The sequence below is a fragment of the Cicer arietinum genome, chromosome 5 (genome assembly GCF_000331145.2).
Source record: "Cicer arietinum cultivar CDC Frontier isolate Library 1 chromosome 5, Cicar.CDCFrontier_v2.0, whole genome shotgun sequence".
In the NCBI taxonomy this organism is placed as follows: Eukaryota; Viridiplantae; Streptophyta; class Magnoliopsida; order Fabales; family Fabaceae; genus Cicer; species Cicer arietinum.
In genome coordinates, this window is record NC_021164.2 from 64383658 (window position 1) to 64403467 (window position 19810).

Here is a 19810-nt window from a genome sequence, read left to right on the forward strand (position 1 = left end):
TTAAGTAAACATAAATATTAAGAGATTCCCCATTCTTAATACTCTTTTAACTTAAACGATTTTCACAACAAACATTAAGCAAACAAAAATATTAAGAGATTCCCTATTCTTAATACTCTTTTAACTTAAACGATTTTCACAACAAACATTAAGCAAACAGAAATATTAAGACATTCCCCATTCTGAATACTCTTTTAACTTAAACTTTTTTCAAAACAAACATTAAGTAAACAGAAATATTAAGAGATTCCCCATTCTTAATACTTTTTTAACTTAAACAATTTCCAAAACGAACATTAAGTAAACAAGACATTAAGAGATTCCCCATTCTTAATACTCATTTAACTTAAACGATTTTCAAACAAACATTAAGTAAACATAAATATTAAGAGATTCTCCATTCTTAATACTCGTTTAACTTAAACGATTTTCACGACAACGTTAAGTAAATGTAGACATTAAGATATTCCCCATTCTTAATACTCGTTTAACTCTAATGGTTTTCAAATTCCACACAAAACAAACTCAAACATATTATCAAATTCAATCCACGATCCACACCAAAACACATCAATTCATTTCTCCACAAAATCCAACCATACACATATCAAATTTCATCAGTATTAATTAAGAACACGTCAAATACGACGAACACAAATCAACACGATCCACCACTCAAACACAACAAGTTTCATTTACTCAAAATCATACATAAATGAGTTTAAATTCATTTTCCACGAAACATTCATCAATATAACCAAAACCTAACTCTAAGATTTTACCCATAAAGCCTTAGATTCATTTTCCCCCAACTCAACACTTCAACCCTAACAAAATTCTTTTCCACACAACCACAGATAAGTCCCTAAATGCAAACTAGAAGTTTGGAAGGAGCCATTACCTTCACGTTAGCTTTCACGTTCGATTTCGGTACCGCGAGTAAATCCGGTAAAATCTTCGCTCGCAACGTCGCCTTCAAAGTTGGTTCCCTAGCACCGTAGCATGGTAGTGAGCAACTTTCCCTTCTATCTCTTCGCGGAACGAAGCTTAGATCTAAATGAAACGGGGAGGTTTGTGTTTGATGGTTTTGAAATCCCTAACTCCGTTTTCGAATCCGAGAAGGAGGAAGGAATTTGGAACTTGATCTTTCTCACCCACTAGCATTGGGTTTCAATTCTCGAACTTAAAGGAAGCAAAGAAAGCAAAAAAATGAATAACAATGGAGGAAGGAGTGAGATGAGCGCGCGAGACAGAGAGAGAGGAAAACGCTTTTCAGTTTTCTTTTGGTTTTCCTTTCTTCCTTTTTCCTTCCTTCTATTTCTTTCCTTTTTCCTTCTTTTCCTTTTCTTTCTATATATATTAATTAATTTTAACAAATATCTCAAAATATCTAGATATTTGATAAATTACCATTTCACCCATAACGCATTAAATTTTTCGTAAAAGATTCACCGCAGTTAATTTAATTCATTTATCGACGAGTAATTTTAATCGGCCATCAAAATATCTTTTTGGTCATATAAACTCCAAAATATTAATAACTTTGGCTAAAAAGCCTCCGAGTTCAATACCAAAAATACACTAAAATACATAAAGTATACTTTAAAATTATGGGTCTTACAATAATTAATTAATCTTTTTTATTTGATCATTTATTTAACTTTTATATTTTAAAATATCAATAATATTTTTTTTTACATAAATTTAGAAGATTTATCATCATCAAACAAATTATAGAAAATTCATTAACAATTTCAAAAAAATTCATATATTCATCAAATACGTCACTCAAATTTTAAAATAAATTTATATTTTCAATTCCAATAACATTAAATTCGTCAAATAAAAATCTCACACTTAAAGATTTGATCTCAAAATAATTAAGAGAATATCCTTTTTTTTCTTTCTATCATTCATTAACATAAAATGTGAATTACTTTTTCGATGGATTTGATGTTGTTGTTGTAGATAAAAATATGAGTTTATTTGAATATTTGAGTTACAAATTTGATGAAGATATGAATTTTGTTAAAGATAATACTTAATTTTCTAAGTTTTATTTGAAGATAATGATTAATTTTCTGAATTTCTATAAAAAAAAAAAAGAATAATAATATTGATATTTTAAGACATAAAAAATCTATTTGTTACTCAAAGTTAAGTAATATTTAATTAAAAAAATAAATAAAAGACTAAATTATCATCTAAAATTAAATTAATTTATATATATATATATATATATATATATATATATATATAATATACTTATTTTTTCATAACAAAATACATATTATAATAATGATACTACCGAGAGAAGAAGGGAATAGTACAAACTAATGTGATCGATCATCATATTTATTATCCATGTGACAAAATAAATATTAATGTAATAATAATTATATCAGAAGAAGCAAAAATTAGAGTCGTTATGGTTGAGTAAGATGAATGCAGTCACAACCTAAGTATAAGGGTGGACAACGGGAGAGTTCGAGTGCAAAATGCCAATCTGATAGAAATCGTAGGTGAAATTTGTCGGTCTACTTCCGTCCGTTTTTGTATATAGGTAAGACGGGTCACATGTCTTATGGTTTGACGGGTTTACGGATAGGATTGTTAAGAGTAAATTTCAAACAACCGGTAAAAGATCCAAATACAAAAAACATCAACTCCCTCAGATCACATCTGTATCAAACAAACCAACACAAAAATACAATAAAAACTTGAACAAGAAAAACAGAACAGAGAAAACTAAGTTTCGAGCAGAAATAAAAAGAAGAAGACGCAAACAATGATGAAGAAGAACAAATAGTTATCCTCTAGTTTTCGTCGCCAGAAAGTCATAAATAAAAGCGAAATCGATGATAACTTCAACAAGGCGGCAAAGTAAGGAGAGGAGGTGAAGTTGTGCATCTAGGTTTTTTTGACAGGTACTAAGATTTCAAATGAAGTAAAGCAATAGTTTTTTAATTTTAAAATCCTTACACTTATTATAATTCTTGTATTTTGTGGCATTATTTTAACAAAAATTTATATCATAAAGTTGTGTCTATGACTGCATTAATTAATTATTCCAATAAAAAACATTTGTATTCCACAATTTTTATTGTCCACTAAAAATGCAAGCATTGATTATTTCGCAATTCCTATTTAATCAGTGCAACATGCGTCTACATTTTAAAACAGTACATGGGTATTACCGCTATGTATTCATTATCGGGTGAGTATGGGTTTAATCGATTTCAGGTTACTCGAGTTTTGAACGGGTCAATGGATCTGTCCACCCCTACCTAAATGTATGTATATATGCATGAGTATTGGTTTAATCGATTTCAAATTACTCAATTTTTGGACGGGTCAATGGATCTGCCCACCCCTACCTTAGTGTATGTATATATGCATCTAGTTTTGTTTTAAATTTTATATTTCACTTAATTTATTTAATATATAAGCTCTTTAACTTTGATTATCGACAATCCTTTGATGTTACCGTCACTCTAGCAATAGCAGAATTAGTTGGTGGTGTCACACCCATTACCATAACTAAAGATCTCCATCAACTTCCTTTTTCCTTCTCCAAACTTGTTTTGGACAAGTCCAGTAAAGACAATAAGGTTCTAAAGCCTAAACTACTTAACCATCAATATATTTATAACAATTTTTTTTTAATTTTAAAAAAATGATAAATTCCACCATAATTAACTCATATAAGTGTCAAGTCTCATTTCTAATCCGAGACAAAACGTTCAATCCAATGCATTTACTAATTGAGTTAAGACTTAATGACTATTTATAGCAAATTATAATATCAACTATGGTATATCATGGACCAATTTTAAAAAATATTTATTTAAAACTCTAACAAAACTAAACAACGTCTCTTAGAAATAGATACTAGTAGTCATCTTATTTTTATGATTAAGATAATAAGTTAAATGATACTCAATTTGATAAAAAATAAAAATCAAATAAATATGTGTTTTGAATTGATATCAATCATGTCATTATCTTATTCAGATATAAATAAAGAGAGTTATAAGTCATTACTTCTAATCGTTGTTATTTTAAAAATTGTTTTATAGTAGACCACTTAATATTCACTTTTATTTATATGATTTTCATTCATCAACTTAATTATTCTTCTGTTTTTTCTTTTTCTCATTTAGGGTGCAAAATTTGTGTTTAATCACCTTGTCAAGACAACTCGTGCATGTTGTTATTGGTGGTTTGCATTTCATTAGTTTTAAAGCAAAAGATGCAACCCATAGTAATTTTTTCAAGAGACCTATTATAAATTTCCAAGACCTCACTTTCCAAAGAGTTATGAGGCAAGATATATTATTAATATAAAGAATTTTTTCACCATCCATTAACCACAAAAGTTATATGTTTATTTTGACTGATCACATTTATAGCATTCACTGAAATTCAAATACAAAAGGACAAAAATATAAATTTGTTTTCAATCTGGCCGTTTTTGTGTAGTACATCGGGCAAGCATCATTAGTTAGGCATCATAACGGGGGCGGGGTGAGTTTTATTTGGTGTAAAATTTAAATTCACATATGTGACTGTTGTGAGATTTAGATTTTCTGTACCTGCATTCATTCATTCATATATATATATATATATATATATATATATATATATATATATAAAATTATAAATTTAAAAATTATTTTTATTATAATTAATATATTAAAATAATTATTATTATATAATAATAAAATTGAAAATACTAAAATTATATTTTTATAGTAAAAAATTATAATTTTAATATTTTTAAAAAATTAAATATATTAAATATATATGTATATAAAGTTTAACAATGACATTAATATTACTAACAGAGCGCGTTTAAGTACGGGAAATCCGTTTCTATCCTTGAGTTTTAATTTTGAGGAAAATTAACATTTGTATCTACATCCAATTAAAACCGGTTTTCCCCACCTAAATTGGGACGAGTTCGGGTAGATACGTATATGAATTGTGTTGTTATCCCTAGTATTTGTATTTGCCTCAAATTTAGGTGTCAACAAATCACGGGTTAGGTCGGATTTGGTGTGTTCATTATTAGGTTATAATATTTGATCGGACCAAATTTTAGACCTTAACATGTCCCTTCACCCGATCAAATCCGATGAGTTGAGGGTTCATGAAGGACGTGACAAAATAAAAACAAGATGAAGTTGGTCTCAAGACGAAACGTCAAATAGTAATCTTTATGTTTTCTTTTAGAAAAATAAATTAAACATAAAGAAAATTATATTAAGTCTTATCACTTGCCAACTCATTCAAGAAAAATAACTCATAATATTGTTTTATAAACTATAAATTACTAAGTTAGTTATTCGATTGGTATTTTGTTAGAGACGGAATTAATAATCGCATAAAATAATAACAAAAAATAATCATTTGTTTTAAAAGTAACTTCAGATGAATAACCCGTGGTGTGTTCCAAACTCAGTCTTTTCTATTTTATCATTGGATCAGACTCATCTCCCTTGCTTATGGACTAAGACGGATTCGCGAGACAAACAAAATCTTATGCACCCCTGTGCAAATTCATTAAAAGGTCACAAATCAAATCTTTCTTTTTCACAACTGACTGAATAAAACCGTGTATAGGTAACTGGGTGTAGATATGATGATGATGGAATTTCCATGTTTTAAGTATTTCATTTATATATTAATGAAAAAAAATTCTACACATTTATTAAATTATAATTTAAGAATGTGACACTATTATGAGATTTGGTTGAATGTATGTATAACAAACATTCACACCGTCAATGCGTGTTGAGATAATTAAAAAAAATTGTAATTGATAAGACTATTTTAAAAAAAAAGTACAGAATAAAAAATTATTATTAATAACAATAATGTCATTATTATTAATTGTCTTATATAACATTTAAATTTTATCAATTTACAATTTATCACTTAATTATAAACTCACTTTGATAGAGATGAACATTGAGTTTTAAAATTTAAAAAAATGTGAACATATACAATCAATCACTATAAGTATTTTTAACGCATTCACTCTTCTCTCTCTTTTCATTTAATCAATTTTTCATTTTACATGCGTATTTTAATTAAATACTAATTTTCTTCATTATTAAGATTTGAATTTTGATATTTTTATTCTTCAATACATTCAACCATTTAGCTCAAATTATTTATTTTAGAATCTATAGCAATTTTAATAGGTTTATACTTTATATTTTGCTAGTTCTCATGTTTTTTTACTCCATCTTTTTAAAGTAGCTTATTTAGAAAAAAATTATTTCTTTTTTTTTATCGCTTCCAAAGTTTAAAATAATATTAATTATTAATTTGATAAATTATCTTTAATTATTCATTGTAGAAAGTAAAAATTGTGAAATAAAATAATAAATAATTAATTATATTGTAGGTAAAAATAAAGTTTTATAAAAAAATAACAAAATTTATTAGTTTCATTGATATATGTAAAAAAACCAGAATTAACCATTAAAAATGAACCGAGGTCGTAATTGATACTTTAAAAGTACATTTGGATAAAGTAATTTAAAATTTTAATAAATTCAAATGTTTTAATTGTATTCTCTTCATTTATAAATAATGTTTTTTTATGAATAATACTATAATACATTATTTAATAGATATTTTCTAACACACTCGCTATAATCGATTAAAATATATATGAATGCCTCTACAAGAAATTTGATAAATTATCTATAATCGATTAAAATATACGACTATTTTTCCGCAGCAACGTTCATACTTTTTCCTTAGGATTTATCTGCGGTAAATGTCCCTAGCAAATTCCGTAGCAAATTCCGCAGCAAATTCGTTGCAAAGTTAAAATATTTTATTCTTAGGAAATTCCGCAGGTAAATTTTATGTCAATTTTTATGATTTTATTTTTATATAAATAAGGTAGAATTACTTTTTAAACAAATAAAAAATATAAGACAAGTTCCACAATTAAAGATGATAATATAATTCGGACTCGTAGTATGCATTTGAATCCATCTTGATTTGGAAAGGAAAATTAGTTTTGATTTAGTGTTGGGTTTGGATTTTTCCCCAAATTAAAATTTGGAACACAAATGATTTGGAGTGTTATATTTCTTCACCCGAACCTGCTCCACTAGTAATATTATTGTAATTTTTAAATGTTATAGTATATAATGTCTATTAAATTCATTGAATTAAGAGTTTTGATAAATTTCTCTATTTAATTTTGAACTCAGTAATTAAATAAATTGTTTTCATAAATAAAATTTTATTTTTAATTAAAATTATGTCAAAAAATGTTATTTGAAAATAGAATTAAAAGATAAAACTTAAAAATTTAACGATATTAAATTTAAAATATAGTCAAACTAATTGACATATTATTTAACCATTCACGATTTAGTTTGATGATATCAAAATAAATTAATTTTTAAATTTACTATAGAAATTCTCAAAAAATATAATTATTATATTTGTTTATAAAAAAGTAAAGAAAAATCATGTATAAACATTAAAATTATTCAATATTTTTAAGAAATTTTTTTGTTACAAAGACATATTTTGCTAAAAAAGAAATGTATCAATGACCTATTTTTGCATAACTAACAATTTAGGGCTAACTCTAAAACAAATTGTTCATAAAAAACTCTCAATTTAGGCCTATCGGAACAAAACCCTCACACCGTCACACTCGCGTATTCTTAACCCACCACTCTCACACATCACCGTCGCATCTCAAATCACCACCGTCACACCTCGCCACCGCATCTCAACCATAGTCATCGTAGCCTCGTCGCTTCTCATCTATCGCGCGCGCATCATCCTCCCGCTCTTCGTTTGTAAGTTTTCCTTTGATTTCGTTTGTTCAACACATAGATTTATTTTTCAAGTTGCTACTTGCACTCAGATTTCGTTTGATTTGCCTGTACTTATCACATATTTCGTTTCTTCTTACGAATTATTTACTTTCAGTTTGCTTGCATCTACTTTTTGTGCTGATAAAAGTTCCCTACGCTTGTCACATATTTCGTTTTACTTATGTTTGATTTGCATCTACTTAGTGTGTGATGTTCATTTCAGATTCTCATATTCGTTTTTTCTTCTTCTTTTTTTTAATTATGATTTGTATGAGCTTGCAATATAGAAGTTAATACCAGTGCTAAAAAGTGTGTTAATGATTGTCAATAATTGGAAACTCCATCACCATTTGTTCAAGTGACTTGTATTTAACTTTCTAAATCTTAGTTTTTATTTTATTTAATATTGATAAATTCTCGTTGATGTGAATAGAATTTGACAGTAGTTGGTCGTAAGGGAATGGCTGAACTTTGGCTAGATTAGCAGTAGTATTCTTTTGATTGTAATAACAAACTTGTTTTAGTGACTACATGTTTGATTTCACGGTGGGATTGGTAAAATCATGGTGAGCCGCTGTTATTTTGTCGTACTTTTCTTTTATTGTCACACAACCTCTGTTGTAGAAAAGAACACCACTTCCAAACTCCAACTTTCTCTTAGAAGCAAGGTGCTTTGCTTCATGAGATTGAAGATTAAAAGATGAAATAGGGTACTCTTTTGGGATACTAGATTTGGAATGAATAGCTTTATTGTTATAAACCTGAAAAAAATCTGTTGCTTTTCCTCCTAACGATCCAAATTTACCGACTGCACTCAATCTGAATCCTCTTAATTAGTCACTAAGATATCACTCTCTCTCCAAATTAGTCTATAAAGTATATGAAAATACTAAAAACTTGTTAAGATATTAATTAGAGACTAAAATAAGAAATTTATATTTTAGAGAGCAGTTTGAGAGATATGAGATATCGGGTATATAACAGCATTGCATAATTGAAAGAAATAACAATTGTTTTGGGTATAGGTGGATAATAGAAAAAGTTGTGAAATAGAAATTATGATTAAGAAGAATGAGTAAGAGCTAAGTAGGCCATAAAGTGAGGAAATATAGTTAGAAGGTGAGCAAGCATTATCTGATAGAATTGAAGGACAAAAAGACTGAGACTAGTTACTCCACAACTGGCAGAAGTAAATGAATGTAATGTAAGGGAGCAGAAGAAGGTGGTCATGATTGATGAGGCTGGCCACATGTCCTAAAAACACAGATTGATTGGATTTCTATGTATTTTTAACCACTATATAGTTTGATTGTCATTTGCTTGGATTCCTAACTGTGTTTTCAACTAATGATGCATAGACTCATTGGCCTGAATATGATTAAGTACTGATTGATGTGCTTGTTTGTCCTTTGTGCTCTAAATACTTTTTGATACCTTTTCCCTCAACATATATTAGTCAGTTATCTTAACTGATGATATCAGCATGTTTAAGTTAGCTTATGTATTGTATGGTTTTTAATTTCTCAACTAGCCTGATTCCTAGAATGATTTGTGTAAGATATTGTTTATGTTTTGTTCATCTATTTTGTTTACCTTCTCCCATTATTTCTGTTTTTTCCATTACAGAAAAGGTTTACATGGCCCCCAACTTTGAACGACATGGTGCGACGCAACTTTGAAAAACGGAGTGATTTACCAATGTCACATACATAATCATTCTCTATGAATTGCAGTGTGAGTGGTGTTAGTGGATTAGATAATTTTGATGCGAAGAAGTTTGGAACATTTTCTACAGATCAACAAACAAGAGAATTCATGATGAATCGGTTTTTGCCGGCTGCAAAGGCTATGACAATACAACCTTCTCAATATTCTTCAAAAAAGCAATCTGTAGTACTAGTGGAACAACAGCTTAGAGATATTAACAAATTGGTTCAGAATGCAAAGAAGCCCCTGGTTAATAAACACACCACTGATATTATACCATATACTGGTCAAGTTCAAGACGATGAAAGTGAAGATGAAGGTGATGTTTATGACAATGACAATTCTGCGAGTATGTTGAGTAAAGGATGTGGTTTGTTACCTAATTTACATATTAGGAATTCATTGTCCTTGTTAAATCCTGTGGCTGGAATTAAAATGAAGAACCAAGGTCCCTTGATTTCTGCTTCTGAGGTTGGAAAAACTAACAAAAGCTCTCATATTAGATCTTTTAGTCCAGTTCCAGCAGTAAAGAAGGTAAAAACAATGCACCATTCAATCCTTTTTTTTGTTAATAAGCATCTTTATCAATGAACATGTTATTACTGGTATGACAGTTATGAATTATTCTGAATAACCTCAGTGATTTCATTGATCAAATGATAGGAATATTAAAAAGGAATGATGATGATACATTAGTATTTATAGGATAATTGTGAACTAGCGAATAAAGAAAATAACAAACTAACTAGAGGATCTATTAGATGTAAAAAGTTAGTTATACTAGCTAGTTAGATCATGTACTAGTTAGTGAACTATCATCAGTTATTATCTAATACATGTTTTCAGCATATTTACTCACAGCCATATAAATCTTTGATGCAGGCTTGGGAAGCAATTCACAAGAACAAGTCAAGCAATGAAGTTGCACCACTTGAGATTGAATCAAACAGGTTTGGTTTTTCGGACGAGCTTCCAGGTAGACTCTCTCCCTTTCGGCGTTCACGAGCTGCTGCTGCAGGCATATCTCCCTGCAGAAGTAAACCACAATCTCCATTTCAGGGCGTGAAGTTGCTCGGTGATGCTAAAGAAACTGAAATCAATAAATCAGGCAATTTGAAATTCTACAGCACTGGACTTGGTAAAGTACAAGGGGTTCCAAACCAAGGAGCCAAAAGAAGTTCATATTTAGGAAGTTTGGCAATTGAAAAGACATTGTATATAGACATTATATCATGTTTGATTTGAAAACATGATATAAATTTTATTTTGGATTATTGCAATAGTATTTCAATTGAAGATTAATATTAAATATTTTAAAAATGTATTTATAATAATATTTTCATATATTTTTAGTTAAAATTTTTATATAAATAAAAAATCATACAAATTCATTTAATGTGGAAATTTAAGCATGTGGATTCCTTTTTGAAAATTATTTTTATACGAAATTACCTGCGGATTTTAATGCGAAAGATATGGTTGGTGCAATGGATATACCTGCAGATTTTCATACGAAATATATTTGTAGGAACTGTGCTGCAAATATTTCTGCATGAAAAGTCGTAAAAAATTGCCTAAAGTTTTTTTAAACTTTGCTGCGGATTTTATTTGATTTTCCTGCGGATTTATCCGCAAGTAATTTACCTGCGGATTTATCCGCAAGTAATTTACCTGCGGATAGTGAAATCCTCAGGTAACAATTATCCACGAAGGTTTTACGTGGGGATAAGGTTCCGCCGGGAAATCCGCAGATAACATGCTTTCCTGCGGAATATTTGCTTAAATCCGCAGGAAAATCCGCAGGCAAAAGGCAGAATTCAAGTAGTGGATTGCGACTAAAACAAGTAGATGTCATACACCGTTCTTACTATTTCCACATAGGTTTTTTTTTTTTTGTTTCTTTTTACAAAGTATAACAATTTTAATAGGTTTTACATGATATTTTGCTTGTTCTCAATCAAGTACTTTTTTTGATTTGTTTTGTACACTATCCTTTTTTAAGGGTCACTCTGTAAGAAATTTTTTATTTGTCATTTTTAAAGTTCAAAATAATATTAATTAATAGTTTGACAAAAGTATTCTTAATTATTTAATGTTAGCAACACACTTTTTAATATATATTTTTTAAGACATTATATTTGATTTGTTAAAATATATATACATCCCACCAAAATATGTTATCTTATATACCTTTCTTACTATTTCCACATAAGACTCTTTTATTTTTTTTAAAAAGGATAATAATTTTAATAGGTTTATACTTGATATTTTGTTTGTTCTCAAATATTTTTTTATTTGATTTTTACTCCATCCTTTTTTAAGGGTAATTTTTTTAATAAAAAAAAAAGTTGTTCCTTTTTATTTGTCATTTTCAAAGTAATTTTAGTTACTGGTTTGACAAAATTATTCCTAATTAATTATTCCAAATAGAGAAAATTGTGAAATGAGATAATAAAGGGTTAAGGACATAGTAGTTAAAAAAATTCTGAAAGATAACAAAATTTATTAGTTTCGTTGGTATGTTAAAAAAAAATCAAAAATGACAATTAAAAAAGAACTGAAATTGTGATTGATAACTTAAGATCCTGATTGGATAAAGTAATCGAAAGTTTTAGGGAATTTAAATTTATAAGAACTTCAAATGGTTTAATTGCATTAAATCATATTTTTCATGAATAATATTAACATAACACTCTTTTTCTAATACAATCTTATTGATTGTTTAAAGTATACATATATTTCACCAAATTGATATAAGACCCATATACTTTGATAGGAAGTTATTTAAATTTTAACTAATCAAATAGAATTGGCTAGAAAGTGTACTATATTAAAGAATATATTGTTAACACTCATTGTCTTTCATTTATAAATTTTGTTGTTTGGATAAAATAATTGTTTCACAATATTTATTAAATTTGTTGTTTGAACAAACAATTCAAATGTTTTAATTAATTTTCCTACATGTATAAATGTTGTTGATTGGTTTTAGGGTTCTAATGATGAAAGTCCGACACACATAAAAAAAAAAAAAAACAACGTATGTTTAGTATTTTGGGTGACATGGCATCAACATAGAGAAGTCATTGTGTCAATTAACGTGACACATCATGATCTATAAGATAACTACTTAATAAGATAAGTATTTTGATTGGCGTTAGATAATTTAAAAAAAACAATTTGATATATCATTAATATTGAAGTATCAAATTGACATATAGTAGCAATTTTAAGATTCAAAATTGCAGTTTACTCTTTAACATTTATTATCCATTTATATTTTGGAGAAATCTCTTTTTCTTCTTTTTGTCTTACCCCTTCAATTTTTTTTTATAAATAATTAAGTAATATGAAATTCAGTCAAAACACAAATAACATCTAATAAAGAATTATGTCACTCAAGGTATGAATTCAAATTCTCCAAACAATTCATCATTAACTATAATGTATTAATCACTTTAGTCCAATCAATTTTTATTTTGACATCACTATTAAAACTTTCAAGTACAACAGCAACCCTTATTTGCAAAAAATTAACTACAACATCCCTTCGCTTTTATCCTATTGTTGTACTAATTTTAACTTTTCGATCATTGACAATATCTTTAGTGTGGGTAAAAAAATTTCCAAACATTAGATTTTAGGGTGGCAACTTGAATCGAAGAGTGTATTTTTTGTTTTTTTTTTTTATAGTAAGACATTAATTGTAAAAGATATTTCTAAAATATAACTTTTGAATATTACATTTAATTGTATATTAAATAAATAATACAAGTTATCATTCATGCATGTGTTCAATTATCCTAGTGAAGGAAGAGATTCGAGTTCAACTAAAACAATAAAAGATGTATATTTTTTATTTGGACAAAATCCCACTACAACATTTTTATTTTTTAACAACACTTGAAAAATATTGTCAAAACATGAAAAAAATGTTGTCAAAGAGAATATACAACATTTTTTGCGCATCTCATTCGGAGCGTTGCCTATTAACTTTGACAACATTTTTTTCACACTTTTGAGCACATTATTTATAAATGCTGCCTAAACTATAGGAATGGAGAATAATTTTCTAAAACGCCTAACACAACATTTTTTATTAGTTTCGTTGGTATGTTAAAATAAACCAAAAATGACAATTAACAAAGAACTGAAGTTGTAATTGATAATTTAAGATTGTCATTGGATAAATAATGTTAATTAAACATTCTTTAGTCTATTTGATTGATTAAATATATATAGTTTCCACCAAATCGATATGGGACCTTAATATTTTGATGGAGATTTACGTAAATTTTAACCAATCAAATAGAATCGACTATAAAGTGTATTATGTTAAAGAAAATACTGTTAACACTCATCGTCTTTCATTTATAAATTTTGTTGTTTTGGATAAAACAATTGATTTACAATAATTATTAAATTTGTTGTTTGAAAAAACAATTCAAATAATTCAATTATATTTTCTACATAAATAAATTTTGTTGTAATGGACTTCTCATCTATCTTAATTGATTTTAGGGTTCTGATGACGAAAGTCCAACGCACATAAAAAAAAAATACATGTTTATTGTTTCTGGTGATGTGACATCAACATGGACAAGTCATTGTGTCACTTAACGTGACACATCAAAATATATAAGATAGTTACTTAATAAGGTAAGTATTTTGACTGGCGTTAGATAACTTAGAAAAACAATTTGTATTTCATAAATTTTGAAGTACCAAATTGACATAGACTTGCAATTTTAGGATTCAAAAATGCAGTTTACTCTTTAATATTTATTATGCATCTATATTTTCGAGAAATCTCTATTTCTTCTTTTTGTCTTACCCCTTCAATTTTTTTAAAAAATAGTTAAATAATTGGCTTAATTGCAATTTTAGTCCCTTTATTTTAGCTGAATCACAAAAGTAGTCCCCCTATTTTATTTCTCCCTAGTTTTGGTTCCTTAAACATAATTTTAGTCAAAAATTTGATGAAATGTCATTTTTTAAGCCATATCATACCATTTATGCTCTTAGATTTCAGGTACAATTGTTGCACCATGAGATTTGGATGCGTAGTGTAGCTTAAATAAGTGCAAAAAGTTGTTATTTCATCAAGTTTTTTACTAAAATTTTGTTTATGAGACCAAAACTGGGAGAAACAAAATAGAGGGACTACTTTCGTGATTCAGCTAAAATATGAGTACCAAAACTGCAATTAAGCCTAAATAATTTAAAATTCAGTTAGAATACAAATATCATCTGATAAACAATTATTTTAGTCAAGATATGAATTCAAATTCTCCAAATAATTCATCATTAATTATAATTTATTAATCACTTCGATCCAATCGATTTTTATTTTAACATCACTATTAACACTTTCAACTACAACAACGACCCTTATTTGCATAAAAATTTAACTACAACAGCCCTTCGCTTTTATCAAACTGTTGGTACTAATTTTAACTTTTCAATCATTGGTAATATCATTAGCGTCGGTAATTTTTTTTCCAAAAATTAGATTTTAGGGTGGCAGCTGAATCGAAGATTGTAGTTTTTTTTTACAGTAAGACATAAATTGTAAAAGATATTTTCAAAATATAAATTTTGGAATATTACATTTAATTGTATGTTAAATAAATAATACAGGTCACCATTCATGCATGTGTTCAATTATCCTAGTGAAGCAAGGGATTCGAGTTCAACTCAAATAATAGGAAGATGAAAATGGTGTAGATGACTCAAATTATAGATTGATGGAGACGAATTAAAAATAAAATTTAGAGCAATTAAAAACGGATCTTCTTAAGTAGAGAAAGTGACCATGATCACTCTAAAATTTTCTTATTTTATAAAGATAGGTATATACACAATAATATTTACATTATATATACTCAATGTTTCGCATAAATGGTATGAATTTCAAAGTAGTGCAATGGTAGTTTAAGCTCAGCTGCTGCGATACACACATTTTTAGAATTTTTACATATAATACTTAACAATTATTATGTTCATTATTATGATTATTACTACCTCTCATCTCAATTATAATAGAAAATTTGGAGAACTTTTTGTCTCATTTATAAGAAAAATTTGTGATTTTTAAGATGTTTTTATTGTTTAAATGACATTTTTATCTTCATTTAATGTTTGTCTTTTAAATATTAGTGTATGTATTTAATGTCTCACATTTTTCTATGAGAAGTATATTTGTAAAAATATTCAAAAAATGATAATAATAAATAAGTTTATTGGTATCGATATTTTCATTTTTATTTTTCTTCTTATAACTGGGATCGAAAGTATTATTATAATTATTATTGTTGTTATTTATTATTATTTGTTTATTCTAGTCTAGTTTTTGCAACATGCCCACAAAATCTAGCAATTAGTCATTTTTGTACACTGAATTTTTCATTTGCTTTTTCTAAGACTAACTGCAAAATTGTTTCTTAATTTTCTGACACAATAAGTCAACAATGTTGGCATTTCTCCAACCAAATGATAAGGGCCATACATACAAGGCTTTTGTATTAGCTTAGCAAAATGGTCAACCACGAGATTTCTTAATTTTGTGTTTGGATTGGTGGTCGTATGAGATGGAGTAGAATGATATTTCGTCATCTTGACATTTAAAAAAAATGATAGGATGAAATGATAACTAATGTCATCAACTCTATTGCTTACTGTCATTTTTCTTTCCTCTCAACAAAGTATGTGATGAAATGATTCAGTGTAACTATTATATTAATATTTTGTCCCTGCTTATCGTGTTCAAGTTTGTATCATTGATCACTAGTTTTGCAACTCAATCTGGTGCACCTCTAAACAGCTCAGTTTGGCACCGAGAGTCTCAACAGCCTGCTGAGTCTTGATTGTTGACTAGCTACAAACAGCAAACCTGTGTGAAACCTCTAACGCGGAAAAGGCCATGTAAACTTCCAGAGAGTTCATATCTATAAACAGTCCCCAATTCTGCTACCCTGATTGGAAAATCCCGATATGAATGAAGCTTCCTTTTGTATACCAAAATATGATAAGGACAATTCATCAGTCGAAGTTGATAAATCTCATCTTCAATGTTCATCTGATCATACATATTTTCTTTGTACAAGTCCAAATGACCACTGATCTTCCAAAGATCAGCTTTTGCCACATGTGGTGTATACAATAGATCATAACCGCGTTCTATGTGAACTTTTTTCCAAAAATCTTCAACTATTAGGAAAAAGGGATATGGGAAAACAAAGTGAAAAGGGAAATTAATTATTTGGGTGTGGATGGTGTACTGGTGCGTAAGGCTGTGCGAAAAATCTGGTTATGAGACTCAAATCCAAAACTGGATCCACGTCCATTTTAAATATCTAGTTAAAATTCGGTTTATTTATAAACCGGTTGGATAACTACTTGTGTTTTATATTTGGATTTGGTTTTTATCCACTGTCAATATTTTGTTAATTTTGAGATTTTATTTCTTGAAAAAAAATTGAATTTTTTTTTTGAAAAAATATCTGAAAAAAATTAAAAAAAAAAAAACTTTTTTTTTCTCAAAAAAATTTTAAATCGAATTTTTTCTCGAAAAATTTGGTGAGAATTTTTTTTTAAAAACAATTATCGAAAAATCGATTTTTTTAAATAACCGATTTTTAAACTATGAATAAATATTTTTTTAAAAAAATAATCAAATTATTTTAACCGATTTTGAAAAAAAAAATCAATTTTAAAATTAAAATTTTCAAAATCGATTGCTTAATTATAAACTGGTTATTTAACCATAACCAATTTTAAACCAAATAATAGATTTAGTTATAAATCTAAATCCATATGTTGATTTTAAAATGGATATAATTTGGTTTTTTAAAAAACCAACCATGAACAGCCCTAAACTGGTGTGTATGGAAAGTGAAGTTTTGCCACCTCCATTCTAATCATTGTTGGAGATATAAAATAAGTATCAATCTCTTATTTTGGAGGGAGGATGTATGCTCCCAATTTATTTGTATATATTAAAACAAATTCTAAATTTTATTAATTAACAATTTACACACTATGTGTCATATCATTACACTTATATCACATCTACATTTATGTCAAGTCTTGTATTTCTACTTGGCATCCTTTATTATCTTTACAATTTATTTTATATTTTCCATACCTCTATTTTGTTTTTGCATTTCACACACTATATCAATTCTCTATTGAAAATCTACAAACTTATATTCTTACATGACACTCTTTACAAGTCTCTACAATATTCATTTCACATTTTCCAAACCTTTATTTTGATTTTGCTTTTTACAAATCGCATCTCTATTGAAAATCCACAAACAATAGTTGCTGATTAAAATGATTCTACCATCCTCCCGTGCTCAACAACTTTCACAACTATTCATTTCCTCTTTAATTTCGGTAAGACTACTCCAATTCTAACTATACTTATCCTTACAGATTAGTTGGTGACAAAAACTTTCAATATTAATATTATCTTATCTCAAATGTTTTAGTGATCAGTTGCAAATATAGACTCATTTTCAGGAAGTCATACTTACTCTACTCATTGCATGAAAATTTTGTCTCTCCATTAATATGATCAAACTTCTCTACAACTAAGGAGCATTTCAAACTATAAATTGTCCACACATATTAGGCATAAATGTAGTGTTCTATTTTGAGGCATTTTATTGGCACGAGAGACAAACAATGGGAAACCTATGCACATTTCAAGGTAGATACTTGATTAATAGCATTCGTTTGCAATCCTCTTTCATTCTTTCACACTTCCATCATATATTTTCTATTAACTTATTATATATTAGTAGTAAGGGTATTTTAGACATTTCTATTTTTATATATATATATACTCATTGTAACCCTATTAACTCAAGTTTGGTTTATTCTATGTTATGAAACCTTAGAGTGGTTGTCTCTCTTCTTTATAGTAGATTTCAAAATCAACCAAAGCTCTGATATTATGTTAACAATGAAAAGAGAAAGAAGAGAGACAACCACTCTAGGGTTTTATAACAATGAACCAAACTTGAGTTAATATGGTTACAATAGGTATATATATAAAAGAATAGAAATGTCTAAAATACTCTTACTACTAATATATAATAACATTATCTAACAAAATTATTTATATATCTACAAATTGGATATGATAAGATATCCCTTGTAATTATTTTATATTTTGTAAGGCAATAATGTGCCAATACCTATCTTTATGCTTAATATTGGTTTCCTGGCCATTTTTATTCTTGTGGTGAATGTTAAAAATATGAAAAGATCGCCCCATTTTTAGTAGCCTGTTCTTTAAATACTATTACTCGGGCTTTGTATGCAGTTAGTCTGATCAAATTGAATTCATTTTCTGCCATAGTAATATCCAAGTTGCCGTTCTTGGGCATCGTTTCTGATTTATTTATTTGATACATCCTTCTGACCAAAAAAGAAAGAAAACTTTCGAATATTCAAACTAAAAAAATTGATGGGTAAGATTGTATTTTCACATTGATTGAGGGAGTAATCAATTTAGGGGTGTATGGTAGAATTCTATTTTTCTTAAAATAGTCATATATTGTATGTCATTTCAATATTTCTTAATAAAAAATGAAAAGAAATAATATAATTGTAAAGCTTTTAAAAGATAAAAGACTAATACCCAAACATTATAATTAAATAAGATAAAAATGTAACTTTTAAAAATAAGTCACCCAAAACAAAGGAAAATGTGATAAATAGATAAAAACAATGATAGATGCAAAAAGAGATAAAAACAATGATAGATGCAAAAAGAGATAAAAACAAGACCAGGCCCATACTAAAAACACTCAGCTTTCTTATTGCCTATTAAAGAGGACTAGACTCTGTAGTTAGGTTTATGTGAATTTGAATAATTGCGATTCCTTCGATCCTTCTTGCCCAATGTCCATGGATTCACTCTTGCTCCCCGTCACCCAATCACCCCCGGAAATCTCCGATGACAATCGGCTGAAATCGGTGCCGGATAAGCTATCGGAACTGGTACTGGAACCATATATTGCATCGGATACGGAATCCGAATATGAATCCGAATATGAATCCGAATCCGAATTCGTACTCGAATCGGAATCGGAGTCGGAACTGGTGCCGGAACAGGAACCAGAACTGTTACCGGAACAGGATCCAGAACTGGTAGCGGAACAGGAACCGGAATCTGAATCGGAACCGGAATTAGACCCGAGATCGGATTGGGAGTTAATACCAATTGAAAA

At 28.1% G+C, this 19810-nt stretch overlaps 2 protein-coding genes across 3 annotated transcripts in view; both read left to right on the plus strand.

Moving 5' to 3' along the window:
* Positions 1 to 19810, plus strand: part of LOC101492889 (uncharacterized) — a 53354-nt gene that overhangs the window by 25830 nt on the left and 7714 nt on the right. The gene's annotated exons all lie outside the window — the stretch shown is intronic.
* Positions 7627 to 10890, plus strand: LOC101494184 (uncharacterized). Its single transcript, XM_004502110.4, has 3 exons — positions 7627 to 7841; positions 9486 to 10100; positions 10449 to 10890. The coding sequence occupies exons 2-3, from the start codon at positions 9582 to 9584 to the stop codon at positions 10809 to 10811; spliced, it is 882 nt and encodes a 293-aa protein (XP_004502167.1). The 5' UTR covers positions 7627 to 7841; positions 9486 to 9581; the 3' UTR covers positions 10812 to 10890.

Excerpts from the sequence above, each read along its gene's own strand:
- LOC101494184 (XM_004502110.4), top strand. The coding sequence starts at position 9,582 with ATGAATTGCAGTGTGAGTGGTGTTAGTGGATTAGATAATTTTGATGCG. Across the intron at positions 10,101-10,448 it reads CAGTTCCAGCAGTAAAGAAG|GCTTGGGAAGCAATTCACAA; the intron begins GTAAAAACAATG and ends TCTTTGATGCAG.